Genomic DNA, 13589 nt, shown 5'->3' with positions numbered 1-13589 from the left:
ATTATGCAGTTATGCAGTACATTATATTCCATGATTGGCATCTTCACTAGATATCACAGAGTAGCCACGGGCAACATTTATGAAGCCCTGGGCCTGTGCCGGATCTCACTGTTTTGAGTATGTTGTACTTATTAATTCTTTTATCCTCACAATCTGCCCACGAGGTAGGTAACTATCTAGGTGCCTTTTTGTGTGTGTGTGATGCTGGGGATTGAACCCAGGGCCTTGTGGCCTTGTGCATGCGAGGCAAGCGCTCTACCAACTGGGTTATAGCCCTAGTCCTATGTGCCTTTTTTTTTTTTTTTTTGTATCAAGGATTGAACCCAAGGATGCTTAGCCACTGAGCCGCATCCCCAGCCCTCCCCCACCCACCCCTTTTTAAAAATTGTTAATTTTGAGACGGGGCCTGGCTAAGTTGCTTGGGGCCTTGCTAAGTTGCTTAGGGCCTTGCTAAATTGCTGAGGCTGGCTTTGAACTCGTGATCCTTCTGCCTCAGGCTCCCAAGACATCAGTGCACCCATTTTACAAGCAAGCCAAACTAAGGCTCAGAGAGTCTAACTGATCTTCTCCTGGCTCAGCTCCCTGTGCGTCTTCTCTGGTGATTTCTAACTGATTTGCCTCTTCCTTTTTAATGGGTCCCTATATTCCAGTATTGAATGTCCCATAATTTACTCATATGTGCACTTCTTACAGGTGAATACTTCGGTACTTTCCAATAACCAATCTTCTGATGGATATTTGGGTATTTTTCATCTTTTGCCGTAACACTATTGCAACCGGCCTCTTCCTACACAATTGTGTATGGCCTTGAGTCATTCTATAAAGTAAATATCTTGAGAAACAATTGCAGATTTTTTTTTTTAATGATGAGCAGGAAAACAAATGGGTATCCCATAACAGTGGCCCATAGATGCTGGCAGCAACTGTGCACACTCTGGGTTGGCCTAAGGACTGTCATTTACAGGTAGCAGGATGCTGGGCTGGGTCCAGAAGGTGCTGCCTCAGCCCCCCGGAACTCCTCAGAAGACTGAGATGGAGGAGGAGGAGGAGGAGGAAGAGGCAGAACTGGAGTCGGAGCTAGAGCTGGAACCGGAGGTAAAACCAGAGCCAGAGTCTCAAACAGCCGCTGAGGAGAGGGCCTCCCTGGGGAGAAGCAGAGGGTGGAGGAGGGCAGGCTCCCTTGTGCTCAGGGACTTCCTGGCATGGCCCACCTGCTCCCCAAGGACCTTCTACAACAGAAAAAGGTGAGATCAGAAAGAAACATGGCGGACACTCAGGCCCGAAGACTGTACAGTGCTTGCCTGAGGCTGTTTCTGTAGAAGGCCAGATAGTGACTAGTATAGGCTTTGTGGGTTATGCCATCTCTGTTACTCATCTCTGGTATTATAGTGTGAAAGCAGCTATGGAAAATGCTTCAACAAATGAGCATGGCTGTGTTCCAATAAAACTTTATTTAAAATCAAGCATTGGTTTGATATGACCCACGGACCATATTTTACCAACATCCTTGCGTCTAGAGCAGAGCCACTCCAAGTAGCCAGCCAATGAACTATTTGTTATTAGTCCAGGATGACATTAGGAACTTGATCCAGAATGTAGATCTACTGTGTAGCTAAGTACACTGCTGAGTTCAGTTGGTGTCTGTTTTGTAGTGAGGCCTTCTTGATTGAGAAGCAGGGAGTTAATACACATCCTGGTGCAACTGTTTAATCATCACGAACCAAGAACATTTTGCACACTGGCACTGGTTCATGTCCCACAGTTTGAGGGAAATTTCTCTAGAATTTTCCTTCAAGCGTATCTTGGAAGGAAAAGCTTGCCAGCTCTGCATCCCATCCATTCAGGAACCGGGTGACAAGTAATTTAGCAGCTCAATTAAATGGAATTGATTTAGCTTCTAATGGATGCTGGGCCTGTGCTCAGTGCTGAAGACATACAGATGGATAAGGCATTGCTTTGGGGGTCAGCAGACGAGTGCCTAGCCAGCTGATTCTGCCAGGAGATGGTTGGTGAGGCGATGTGGCCAGCCTCCGCATTGGCCTCAGCTCTGCCCCTCTGGCAGGGCCAAATAAATGTGTCAGACTGGGAATTACAGGAGTGCAGGAGAGAGTCACCTTTGGAGATTGGAAGCTGGTGGGGGATGGTTCCTAGACAGAGGCTGGGGCAGAATCTTAACTGTTGGAGATGGAGAGATGGGTTGTTCCTGGTGGAGAAAGGCCCTTACTGCAGTAAGTGAAGGGCATGTTTAGGAAACAGCTATAGGATTTGTATGTATGTATGTGTACACGTGTGTATGCATGTGTGTAGTGTGTCCTTGGTGTGATATCTGTGTGCACACATGTTTGCAACTTGGGCATGCATGCCATTGTCTGTGTGCATCTATATGTATGTGTACACACAGGTGCTCATGTATGTGCACATGTATTAGTGTATATATGGTTCCATGGGTGTGTGACATGCTACTGTGTATAAGCATGTTTCTGAGTATGGGAATGTATTCAAGTGTTTATTCACATATGCACCTTTGGGTGTTTAAATACACATGCATTCACATATTTGCCTTTCTCTATGTATATACACATCCTCTGTGTGAACATGTATGTTCATGTATGTTACATGCTAAAATTGGTATATGTGCAAGTATACATGTATTTATGCATGTTTGTACTTCTATGCAAATATGAGCATATGCATATGCTTATTTATGCTACTGAGCATGTGTATACACATGCTCAAAGGACGTGCTCCTTTGTCTTTATATATGCAAATGTTATTTGTGTGCACATGCCCATGTCTGTATGTTTACACACTAGATTGATTGAGAAACAATCAATTTGTATCTGTGTGCCTGAGTGCATGTGTGTATATGCACGTGGTTGCATGTGCACGTGTGTGTATATTGGAGTATGCAGTGTACTTATGCACAAATGTATATGTGTATAGATTCTGTTCGTACATGTGTTCACGTGTGTATTCACTGACCTTGTACGTGTATGTTTATGTGTTACTAGATTATGAGTGGGTGCACACATTCATATCTGTGTATCTGTACATATACAAAATCCATGTAAGTGTGTGTGCACATTTGTGTGTGTATGTACATGTGTGCTTGTCTATGTGTATATACAGGTGATGCAGTAGCAGGAGGTGTGGCCGCAGAGGTAGGTGAGAGGCAGATGACAGAGGCTGGACTCCACCTAGCTGCTAGAGAGGAATGGAAAATTGAGGTCAGAGGAGGGAGGGCCCTGGCTGGGATGAGGGGTCGTCTTCTGACTCTCCTTTCCCCTCAGCCTGTCCCCAGCCTTCATGACTTCACTGCATCTCCCTCTTCTCAGGCCACTGAAGTGGGGCAGCTTCTGGGGGGGATGATAGGACTGAGAGGCTGGAAGGCCGGGAGGCCACCATCAAGGGGGTGTGAGGCCCTCGCCCTGGGGGAGCCCCCCGCCGAGGCCAGGAGGAAGGGAGCATCTGAGGCCACAAGAACTTATAGAGATGATCATAGAATAGAGTTGTTCAGTCCTTTGGGGGTGGGGGGTCCCTTGTGGATGATCCAGAGGAAGCTCCTGTTTGAACCAGGCAGGTCTCAGAGCTTACGTGGTCCTGTTTGAACCCTCCAGCCCCTGGAAGAACCAGCTGATGAGGAGGAAGTGACTGTGGCTGACTCAGGTCTTCAGGGTGAGTGCTGGAAGCTCGGCCAGCGGGCAGGGAAGCCGAGATCTCCCCTGAGAGCTGTGGTAGCCCATTTCACTGATGAAGAAACTGAGGCCTAGAGAGGCTCAGGGTGGGTTCCTGGAGAATTTTTAGGCCTTTTGATCCTTAGGATTTTCCCTTGTCCCCTGCCTTTGACTTGATCTTCCCAACAGAGTAGAAATGGCCCTCTCTGGGGGCCCAGATTTAAAGTCTGGGGACTCTTCCAGAGACCCAGAATGATGCCCCTCCTCTGCCCACAGCCCTCCAGGCCCAAGCTGCGGAGTTTCCTGATGTGAACAGGTACTGCACCCTCATCACCTCTCCCTGGGGCTGGGACCGCCACTCCCTCCAGGGAGCCACGGGGGGTGGGCAGGGGGGACAGGCATTTGGTCTATAGTCATTCTGAGCCATTAGGTGGAGGGGCTCCTGGGCCAGATGGTCATTGTGACCAAGAGAGATGGAGGGGGAGAGCTGTAGTAATGGGTACTCTCTTTGAGGGGGCCAGATGTATCTCAGGAGTGGGGTAATTTTACCCTAGAGCCAAAGTCTTATTCTCCCAGTGAAGCCAGAAATCTAGACTTGTCCCTTGTGGGTGATCCAGAGGCAGCTCCTGTTTGAACCAGGCAGGTCTCAGGGCTTACGTGGTCCTGTTTGAACCCTCCAGCCCCTGGAAGAGCCAGCTGATGAGGAGGAAGTGACTGCGGCTGACTCGGGCCTTCAGGGATGTGGGGGGAAGAGGCTGGCCCTACCGTTCTGAGCAGCCTGAGAGTGGGCTCCAAAGGCACTGGGCATAGTGGGCCCATTTTCTTTTCCTTTTTTTTTGGGGGGGGGGTTTACCAGGGACTGAACTCAGGGGCATTTGACCACTGTGCCACATCCCCAGCCCTATTTTGTATTTTATTTAGAGACAGGGTCTCACTGAGTGGCTTAGTGCCTCACTTTTGCTGAGCCTGGCTTTGAACTCACGATCCTCCTGCCTCAGCCTCCCGAGCTGCTGGGATTACAGGTGTGCGCCACCAGGCCCAGCATGGGCCCACTTTTTAGAGAGAAACAAGAGGCTCAGGAGGAAGGTGATATGCCTGAAGTCTCACGGTGCAGACTGGGTTTGATTCAAGCCAAGTCCCTTGGGATACTATGAACTGTCACTGGACCCTGGGGTGGGTGTTGAGGGTGGCTGGTGTCTCTGTCCCCCACAGTCCCAGCGGTTGGGTGCTGACTTGGCTCAGGAAAGGCATGGAGAAGGTGGTACCACAGCCCGTCTGCAACGGCAGGGCAGCCCACACGGCCGCCGGCACGGAGGCCCCAGCTCAGGTAGTGCTGGGGCTGGCGGTGGAGGAGGGCCCGCTGGGGGCAGCCTAGCCTGGGTCCCCTGCCATGTTTCCCTGTCTGTCCCCGGCAGGCCGGAGCACAGATCCTTGGGCACCATGGCACAGGGAACACAGGTAAGATCAAGAGGCGGGACGGCTCTTCAGGGTTGAGAGGCTGTTGGGATGGCCTTGGCCTCTGGGGAGAGGCCACCTGGGCCAGGGCTTCTCATTGACTGGGCCTGGGCTCTGGCCTGAATGCGAGAGGTCCCTTGGTGCCTGCTTGAGGCTGACCCAGGGCTCTGGGCACGTCCCTTGCCATTGCCCATCTTTCTCTCTCCTTCCTTCTCTTTCTTCCTCCCTCTCTTCCCATTGATTTTATGATTTGTTTTGATTTTGGGCACCAGGGATTGAACCCAGGGGCACTCCACCACTGAGCCCCATCCCCAGCCCCATTTTGCATTTTATTTAGAGACAGGGTCTCACTGAGTTGCTTAGCGCCTCGCTTCCCTAGTGGCTGGGATTACAGATGTGCGCCACCACATCTGGCCTGACTTTATGTTTTATTTAAAATTTGTGGATGCATTTAAATCTTTAAAATTGGATTTATTTTTAAACTATACATACAAATTCAAGGTCTGTGTATACGAATGAGGTGTCCTGTGCTGTTCCAATGCATGTGCACGTTGTGTAATCGGGTGAAGCCTCTCTGTCCCCTCTGGCACTTGTCATTCCTTCCTCGTGGCAGTGAAAGGGTCCTGGACCCCTTTTCTAGCTTTTCGAGGTGGGCGGTCACTGTCTACTCGCCCTGCTGCACCCCAGACCTGCGTCCTCCAGCCAGCTGCCGTGTGGCCCTCACAGAGCCGCCTCCCGGTGCCTCCCTCCCTGCCTGTCTCTGTTTTCTGACCCCGCAGGGTCTGCAGGTGGATCCAGTGAGTTCCCAGGGGCCCAGGATATCAGGTAAGTCCCTGTCGCGGTCACTGGAAGCAGGGCTTGAACAGCCCTGGGAGACACTGGGGTCCTCGGTTGTTCAGCCTCATGTTGGCAACAGCGTTGGACTTCTCAGAGCTGATGGGTGTGGGTGGGGCGGCTGCCTCATCCCGGATGGCTGCAGGACAGGTGAGCCCAAGGCACCCAGGAGGGGTCCTGATCAGGTCCAACCCCTTCTAACTGCAGGCCCACTGTGGCAAAGGTCTCTGGCGTTTTACCAAAAAGCTAGAAATATAGATTTTTATGTACCATCTGTAATTGTTGGATATTGCCAACTAATTGAGATGCTTTCAGGACTCTGTGGGTCCCCAATGTGAGCCTGAAACTTCCAGTTTTTGATTTTTCCTGTAATTTCAGAGTCATACACTCAACTCCAGTCACCCTTCACTCATTCCTTCCCTAGACTGCAGGCCCATGGAGGGCAGGGGCTTTTGTCCTGGTCACTGCAGAGCCCTGGTGCCCAGCATGGTACCTGGCATTGACTGCGGACTCAGCACCCAGGGGACACATAACCAGATGAATGAGTGGACGTAGAGGACGTACCAGGCTTTTCTTCATGTTGTTTCCCCTTTTCCTCTCCTCCCTCTTCTTCTTCGTCCTCCTCTTCCTCCTCCTCCTCTTTCTTCCTCTTCTTCTTTGTGGAAGAGTAGGACTTATTGAAGTGAGAAGAAACAAGACAGAGCTCTCACAGGGGACCTGATAGTAGGTTCCCAGTCAGGGAGCTAGTCTAGGGGTTCATGAGCTAGGTAGGGCCACTGGTCACTATCTATGCTGAACAGATATTGGAAAAGTGCCCAGATTGTGAGCTTTCTTTAGGGCCTGGAGCTTCCCTCAGGAGGTGGGGGCTTCTGGAGTCCAGATAGATTTGGACCCAATATTTGCCCCTGGGACCAGCTGCATAATTGACGTAAAATAAAAACGCAGAACCCCTTTAAAATGATGAATAATTTTCAGTTTATGGCAATAGTGCATTAAACATAATAAAACTTCTAAGTATGGGGTCCCATGTTTATACAGTCACACTCCCGTGAAGCCACTCCTGTCCATGCCAGCCACGGAGCCCCACCCCCAGGCTGCATCCAGGCATCTCCTACTCCTCCCCTGCTGCCCAAGAGCCCAAAGCTGGGTCAGGGGCAGAGCCGGGTCCAGCCTTGGATCTAAAGTCGAGGTTGGCAGCTTCCCCACCACCATGGGGCCCTTTGAGAGCATCCAGTACAAGGTCCCACTGCCCAGGGCCAGGAAGAGCTGGTGGGCAGTCAGGAGAGTGTGCCTGGCTCCTTCCCTTAGGTCACCTGTGTGTCTGACCATTGGCCCTCCTTAGGCCCAGCCCATGGCTGCTCAGGTGGCTGGAGCAGAATCTGGAGAAAATGCTACCTCAACCCCCAACACCGGCTAAGGTGAGTGGACGGTAGGAGGGACCTCAGCTGGCCACCTGGGAGAATTTGGGAGCCCAAGGGGTGGGGACTGACTATTCCAGCAGTTTCTCCCCCAGGGGTCCAAGAGGGGTGAACCTCGCCTGGGATCATCCTAAATGGGGAGGAGTCACTGCCCAGGGTGCCATGGGGGGACTTGGGGGCATGATAGAGCCCTCTGCCCTGGCCTCAGGTCAGGGACAGCTGGCTAGGATGGGGCATGTGCAGAGCTTTTACCAATGTCTTTGCTCCCCACCTGCCGTCCAGGGCTTGACTGCTGAGCCTGCAGATGCTGTCCTGGGCCCAGGTACAGAGAGGGGGCCTGGGAGGGGCTGCTTGGGTGGTTATGGGCTGGGCTGGGGGAACCCCGGGGAATCTCAGGGGAGACCCTTGGTCTTCATCTGGGTCAGTGAGCAATTCCGGCCTTTCTGGGAGTGGATTGTTGTGGGAGGGCACTGGAGCCAGTCCAAGCTGGGGAGCCTAAGGCTTGGGGCAGGTCTCATTCATTTTGTGAGACCTTGGAAAGTCCCTCCCTCTCCCTGCTCTTTTCGATGCTAGAGTTGTTTGGAGTGGTCCCAAGGGTCTCCCTGCCTGGTCACGTTAGTGCTTTGGATCTGACCCCCTGAGGCCTGGAGGGACCAGGTGGAGCCCTGCTGTGAGCTCTTCAGCCCCTGCTCTCCCTCTGCTCAGAGCCTCCAGAACCCCCGCTGGAGACGGAGCCCACGCCACAGGACCCCGAGAGCTCCTGTGTGACCAGTCTCGAGGAGGAGCCAGCTCCAGAGCCCCAGCCCAGCCTCCAGACCTCCTCCCTGCCACCACCTGCGGACTCTGCCCGGTGAGCCCTCCTAAATGTCTTCTCCCCACCTCGGGGAGCACGGTCAGTGCCTGGCCCCAGCCCAACACCCCACCTTCACAAAACTAGCACATTGAATTATGGAATTAACACATGCACCAGGGAGAAAATTCAATGGACTCTCCAAGTCCCTCCCAGGGCAACCCCGGGTTCTTGCCTTCCCCAGGTATACCCTTCCCCAGGTGAGGACACTGTTCCTTAAACAACACACCTAGCAAGGGTGATCTATAGGCAGGAATCTGCATGTTGCTTTTTCACTTAAAAATGCATCTTGGAGGTGGGTTTGTGCACAGAGCTGCATTTCGTTCTTCCACTAGCTGTGTAGTGCTCCATCAGGTGGACACGGCAGCTTTGATTTAACCACGCGGTGGACGTTGAGTTTGTTTCCACCCTTGTGCTGCAGTCAGAGCCTCTCCTGGCCTCCTGGGGCTCCTGCCCAAGTAAATCTGTAGAATAAATCGTGAAAATGGAACTGGGCTAAGGGTGACATACAGTCAAAACCGGGTTGGGTGGTGGCCTGGGATGTACGGAGCTGGTGGTGGAGGGCTTTTCTAGCGTGTGCATGGTCCTGGCTTCAGCCCCCAGGTACCAAAACAACAACAAATCCGGATTAGAGCTGCCAAATGCGAGCACCCTGGCAGAGTGAGAGGGCGGAAATGCAGCTCCAGGGGTGGGGTGGGGGTGGGTGCCCGAGCTGCCTACTAGGACCCAAGCAGTAGGCAGAGCCCACCCAGGGGATGGGGAGGGGAGGAAGGAATTGTTCTTTAGAGCTGGAGACGTGGCTGGGCTCTGAGGCCTGCTGTTGACCTGTGGAGGGAGTTGGCGGTGGCCTAGTCTCCCAGGGATGGGGGTGGGGGGCTCTCCCGCTGGAACACAGCCCGCTCTGCCCGCAGGTTGCTAGCGTGGCTCCTACACAGGCTGGAGAAGGCCCTGCCGCAGCCGGTGCTCCCTGGGAACAGCCGGGAGCAGGTCAGTGCTGGGCCTGGGCAGTGGGTCCTGGCCAGTGGGGGGATGGGGATCTTGGGAGCTCAGGGAAGGGTGGGGTGGTTGGCCTGATCCCTGGAGGGTGGGGACACCTACCGTGAGAACCCAGGCCCTGCAGCCTGCCTGTCTGAAGCCCATGTTCACTTTACCCAGACCCTTTGCGGCTCTGTGGCCACCGGCTGAGACGTGCTGGCCCAGCCCACTGCCAGGGCCTCACAGTCCTTTGGGAACATGTGGGGAGTAGAGAGGGTGTAGGACTCAGAGGTGGCACCTCCTGGGAGCAGCAAGGAAAGCGTCCCAGTAGAGGTGACCTCCAGGTATGCTCCAAGGCCCAGTGACAAGAGGCCTGGAATGTCCTGAGAAGAAGTGGGGGTTCACAGGAAACCAGCAGGCCCCGTGTGCAAAACTGACAACCTAGGACACCAACGTGGGGGGTGGGGGGGAGCAAGGCCTCTGTCACTGTGTCTTTCCTTCCCCAAGATCCTGGGACCTGGTCTTTCTTTTTTGGGGGACAATTGGACATTTTCATAGAAGCTCTTGGAGCTGGGAGTGGAAGCCTAACCTCAGTCCAGGCTGTGTGAGTGTGGCCATGGCCCTCTCAGAGCCCCATTGTCCCACCCGAGCAAGGAGCGGACAGTGGCTCACTCCCCAGGGGTGTGAGAAGGCAGGAAAGAATTCTGTGAGCAAAGGCATGTAGGCCCAGGAGAGAGGAAGGCCTGGCCGGTTTCTGGGCCTCTGGGTCACTCAAGGACCCAGCCTGGCTCCTCCAAGCGGAGACCTTTGTTGTGGCTGTCTGGGGACACCCTCCCCACCTGCCTCACTGAGCCAAGACTGAACCTCAAACCCCTCTCCCAATTCCCTCACGGTCTGTGGGCACAGCAGGGTCCTCTATGGGCCACCTGAGGCCTACAGAGGCGAGCCAAGGTCACACGTGGCTGGAGTTCCAACTCCATTTCCAGGCGCTTGTGGCTTCCAGGCACATCCTGCCCTCTCCAAGGCTGCTTCCTGTGCGGAGGGAAGTGGGCAGGAAACAGGCTACCCACGCCTCAGGTCTGCAGAGGAAGTGCGACAACCCGGTTTTCCAAGACACACGGGGCTGGGTGGCAATTAGCGGATGAAGATGTCCTCACAGGGTCACAGGGCCCTGGGGAGGAGGCTGGGGAAGTGGGTTCCCCTGGTGAGAGGCCTTGGAGGAGCAGGGAGCTTGGAGGGGACCCTCCTGGGAGGGTGGGAGGAGGATCTGACACGGAGGCCAGCGGGTGGGGGGTTCCAGGCGAGCCCACCCTAGCAAAGGTGGTGAGGGGGGCCCAGGAAGTGGCCCTGGTGGGAGAGGGCTGGAGCAGGGTGGCTCTGAGGCAGGAGAGCCCAGGCAGGGAAGAGTGGAGCAAGTCCCAGGAAAAGCCCTGCCGGCTCCTGCAGGCACCACCCAACTCGGTTTTAACTGTATGTCACCCTTAGCCCTGACCCCCCTTTTCTCCCCACAGGAGCCTGGCTCCCCGCAGACGTGTGACGCGCAGACCAGTAAGTGCTGCATTTCTGGGTTCTCGTGCACCTCCCAGGAGGGTGGCTTGGTATCCTAGGGTCTGAGTGGGGGGTTTAATTGGGGCCTCCTGACCTGGAGCCCAGAGAGACCCCTGCTCTGCAGGCGCCATCTCCGTTCAGCGGGTCCAGGTAGCCTGAGCCTGGCAGTGGCTGCAGGCCCCCAGGGCCTGGCTCCTGGCTTCTGTCCAGAGAAAACAGTCCCAAAGTCAAACCAGATGGGCCCTCTTCCTGCTGGCACACGGCTCTCCTCAGGTGGGGAGAGGGAGAGCGGCGGGCATCCCTGAGGGAACCAGATCCCATCTGCTGGACCACCCTTGGGCAGGAAGGCTGTCCCTCACCTGCAGCTGGGGTGAGAAGATGTGGGTGCCTTTTAATCCCAGCCCCAAGCCAGGACTGGGCAACAGAGATTGAGGTCCCTCTGGGTGTGCTGGGGTAGAATCTGCTCTTGCTTTGCTTCCTGGCCTCTGGCCATGCAGCCATTCACTCATTCACTAAGTAAGTGATGGTGGACAGCCCGCTACCGGCCGGGCCTTTGGGCAGCAACAGCCCCTTTCTGTCCTGGACATGGGCTCTCTGACCCTAGGTCAGGCTCTCCCAGGGACACTTCCGCTGTGCTGTAATGCTGTGTCCAACCCCAGGGTGAGCTCTCTGAAGCTGGGGGTGACCACTGTGGCTTGGGACACAGACAAATGGCTGACTGCAGGGCTTGGGTCTGGTGGATGAGCCATGGGAGGTGTTAGGGGTCATGGTGGCCGTGACAGCAACCCAAGGAGCAGCAGAGCCCACCGGCCTCTGGGCAGGACGGGCCCAGTCTCTCATGGAGCTCACGGTCTCCCTGAGCATGAAGTGAAGGGACCTCTGTGGCTGTCGGGGCAGGTGGGGGACAAGAACTTGGAGAACTCAAGACAGCTGCCCAGGGTCACAGAGCAAATATGGTGGGAGTAGTAACCGGACTCTGGCTTGACAGCAGCTGCTCAGTCAGGCAAAGTTAAAGGGACCCACACTGTCGCCTGGGGCGCTGGAGCCTGGGCCCCCTCTTGTCTTCCTCTCGCTCCTCTGGAAGGACTCAGGATTCTCAGCCCACTGTAGGCAGGGCCTCCTACAGTCCCTGGAGTGGGCAGGAAGCACCAGGCCTAACAATGGGGACAGACACATGCAGGGGCCTGGAGCCTGGGCAGGTCCTCCTCCTGGGGCTGCCATAACAAACAACAGATAATTACAATCCAGGGGGCTTAAGGCAGCAGAAAGGTTTTCTCCCACAGTTCGAAAGCCAGAAGTCCAGAATCAAGGCATTGCAGGGTGGGTTTCTTCTGAGGCTCTGAGACAGACATTGTCCCCTCCTCTTCCTGGCCTCAGGGGCTGCAGGCCACACCTGGGCTCCTTGGCTTCCAGCTGACCCCCCGACCCTGCGTGAGTGTCCACGTGGACTCGCTCTGTGTCAATGCGTGTCAGACGTCCTTCCGCTTTCCTTTGCAAGGATGTCAGGTACTGGATTTAGGGGCCTCCCTAAATCCAGGATGATCGCCTCTTGAGATCCTTAATCAGGTCTGCAGAGACCCTGTTTCCCAATAAGGTCACATTCACAGGTAATAGGATTAGAACTTGAACTTATCATTTTGGGGGGACACTAGGAGCCCTCTACATGGGGAAGGAGCTTCCTCTCCTCCCTGCTCTGTCCCCAGCTTTCCCTTCCATCCGTCCGACCGTCCGTCCGTCCGTCTGTGCCCTCTGTCTGCCCCCAGCTGCCTGCACTACTGACTCCTCCTTTGTTTCAGGGGTGGCGGCTGGAGGCCTCTGAGACAAGGGAGAAGGGGATCTGGGAGAGCATAGATGGACAGACGGATGGATGGATGGAAGGGAAGAAGGACACCCCGAAGAGAAGACGTTCAGGGGGTGGAGGGCGGGAGGTGGCCATCGACCCTTCCCCACCGGGTCAGTGAGCCGCTGGCCCTCCCCCACGCTCCCAGGCAGGGCAAGGAGAGCCAGAGGCGGCCCCACCAGCTCCCCAGCCACCTCCTCTCAGGACACCTGGCAAGGGAGCGGGACCCAGGCCAACACAAGGGGAAGGTCGGCCAGGGGCAGCCTGAGAGATTCAGGCTAGACAGCAGGGGGACTTCCTCAGTGGGAGGCGATGGAAATTACCTCTGAGAAGACCCTTGCACAGCCCCGTGTGGCACTGGCTCTGTCTGAACCCCCTGGGACACACTTTTCTCAGAAGTGGTTTCCTAAGGCCTGGCCACTTTGTCTCTCTGGACCGGCCGGGGGACAGTGACATTGAAATCAACATTAAACATGCCTGACGAACACCTCAACCCTGTGGTGGCTGATGTTATTGCCTAGGGTCAGGCTGCAGCACAGTGGTTAGATTTTAAAAGTGGGTGGGCCGAGAGGGCTGTGGCCTGCGGGTCTTGGGGTGCAGGAGGAATTAGCTAGGGGTCCTGGGGTCCCAGGTGACCCATAGATGTCTTTGTTTGGGCCAACAGTGATTTGAAAAATTAGAATCAGTTGCCAGCGTTTACTATTCAGGTGACTTTATGTAGAATGTCTGGCTTCCCTGCCACCCTGGGAGACTCTGGGTAGGTGGCAGCTGTCCCTTCTTGTATCCTCCTTTTGAGACCCCCAATGGCTCACACTAACAGTGAGGAGAGGGCCACCCCAGGAGAGGGAATAAAGGGAGGAAAAGCTAGAGGTACGAGGGGGAGGCTGCGTGGGTCCCCCGGGGTGGGGGGTGACATCCCGCCGTCTGTAGCCCACAGTCCTTCATGGTTAAGCAGGATAGTTGAGCCTCATTTTAGGTGAGCTTGATTGTAGGCA

General features: G+C 54.9%; 1 protein-coding gene and 1 long non-coding RNA gene across 2 annotated transcripts in view; both read left to right on the top strand.

Moving 5' to 3' along the window:
• Window positions 1-972: 972 nt before the first annotated feature.
• Cngb1 (cyclic nucleotide gated channel subunit beta 1) overlaps window positions 973-13589 on the top strand; it is a 63631-nt gene continuing 51014 nt past the window's right edge. Inside the window, 10 exon segments of the mRNA XM_058575909.1 lie at window positions 973-1095; window positions 3618-3675; window positions 3951-3990; window positions 4887-5001; window positions 5090-5132; window positions 5909-5954; window positions 7306-7381; window positions 8065-8231; window positions 9143-9218; window positions 10718-10754. Coding sequence (XP_058431892.1) covers window positions 973-1095; window positions 3618-3675; window positions 3951-3990; window positions 4887-5001; window positions 5090-5132; window positions 5909-5954; window positions 7306-7381; window positions 8065-8231; window positions 9143-9218; window positions 10718-10754 — 781 coding nt within the window.
• On the top strand, window positions 10795-13087 carry LOC124086625 (uncharacterized). The gene is made up of 2 exons (XR_006849850.2): window positions 10795-11124; window positions 12551-13087. It is a non-coding gene; the product is annotated as an uncharacterized LOC124086625 (long non-coding RNA).

This window comes from Marmota monax, unplaced genomic scaffold (assembly GCF_021218885.2).
Source record: "Marmota monax isolate L192 unplaced genomic scaffold, Marmota_monax_Labrador192_F-V1.1 WCK01_AAM20220418_F8-fsc00024, whole genome shotgun sequence".
Classification (NCBI taxonomy): domain Eukaryota; kingdom Metazoa; phylum Chordata; class Mammalia; order Rodentia; family Sciuridae; genus Marmota; species Marmota monax.
This window is presented reverse-complemented; position numbering and strand designations above follow the sequence as displayed.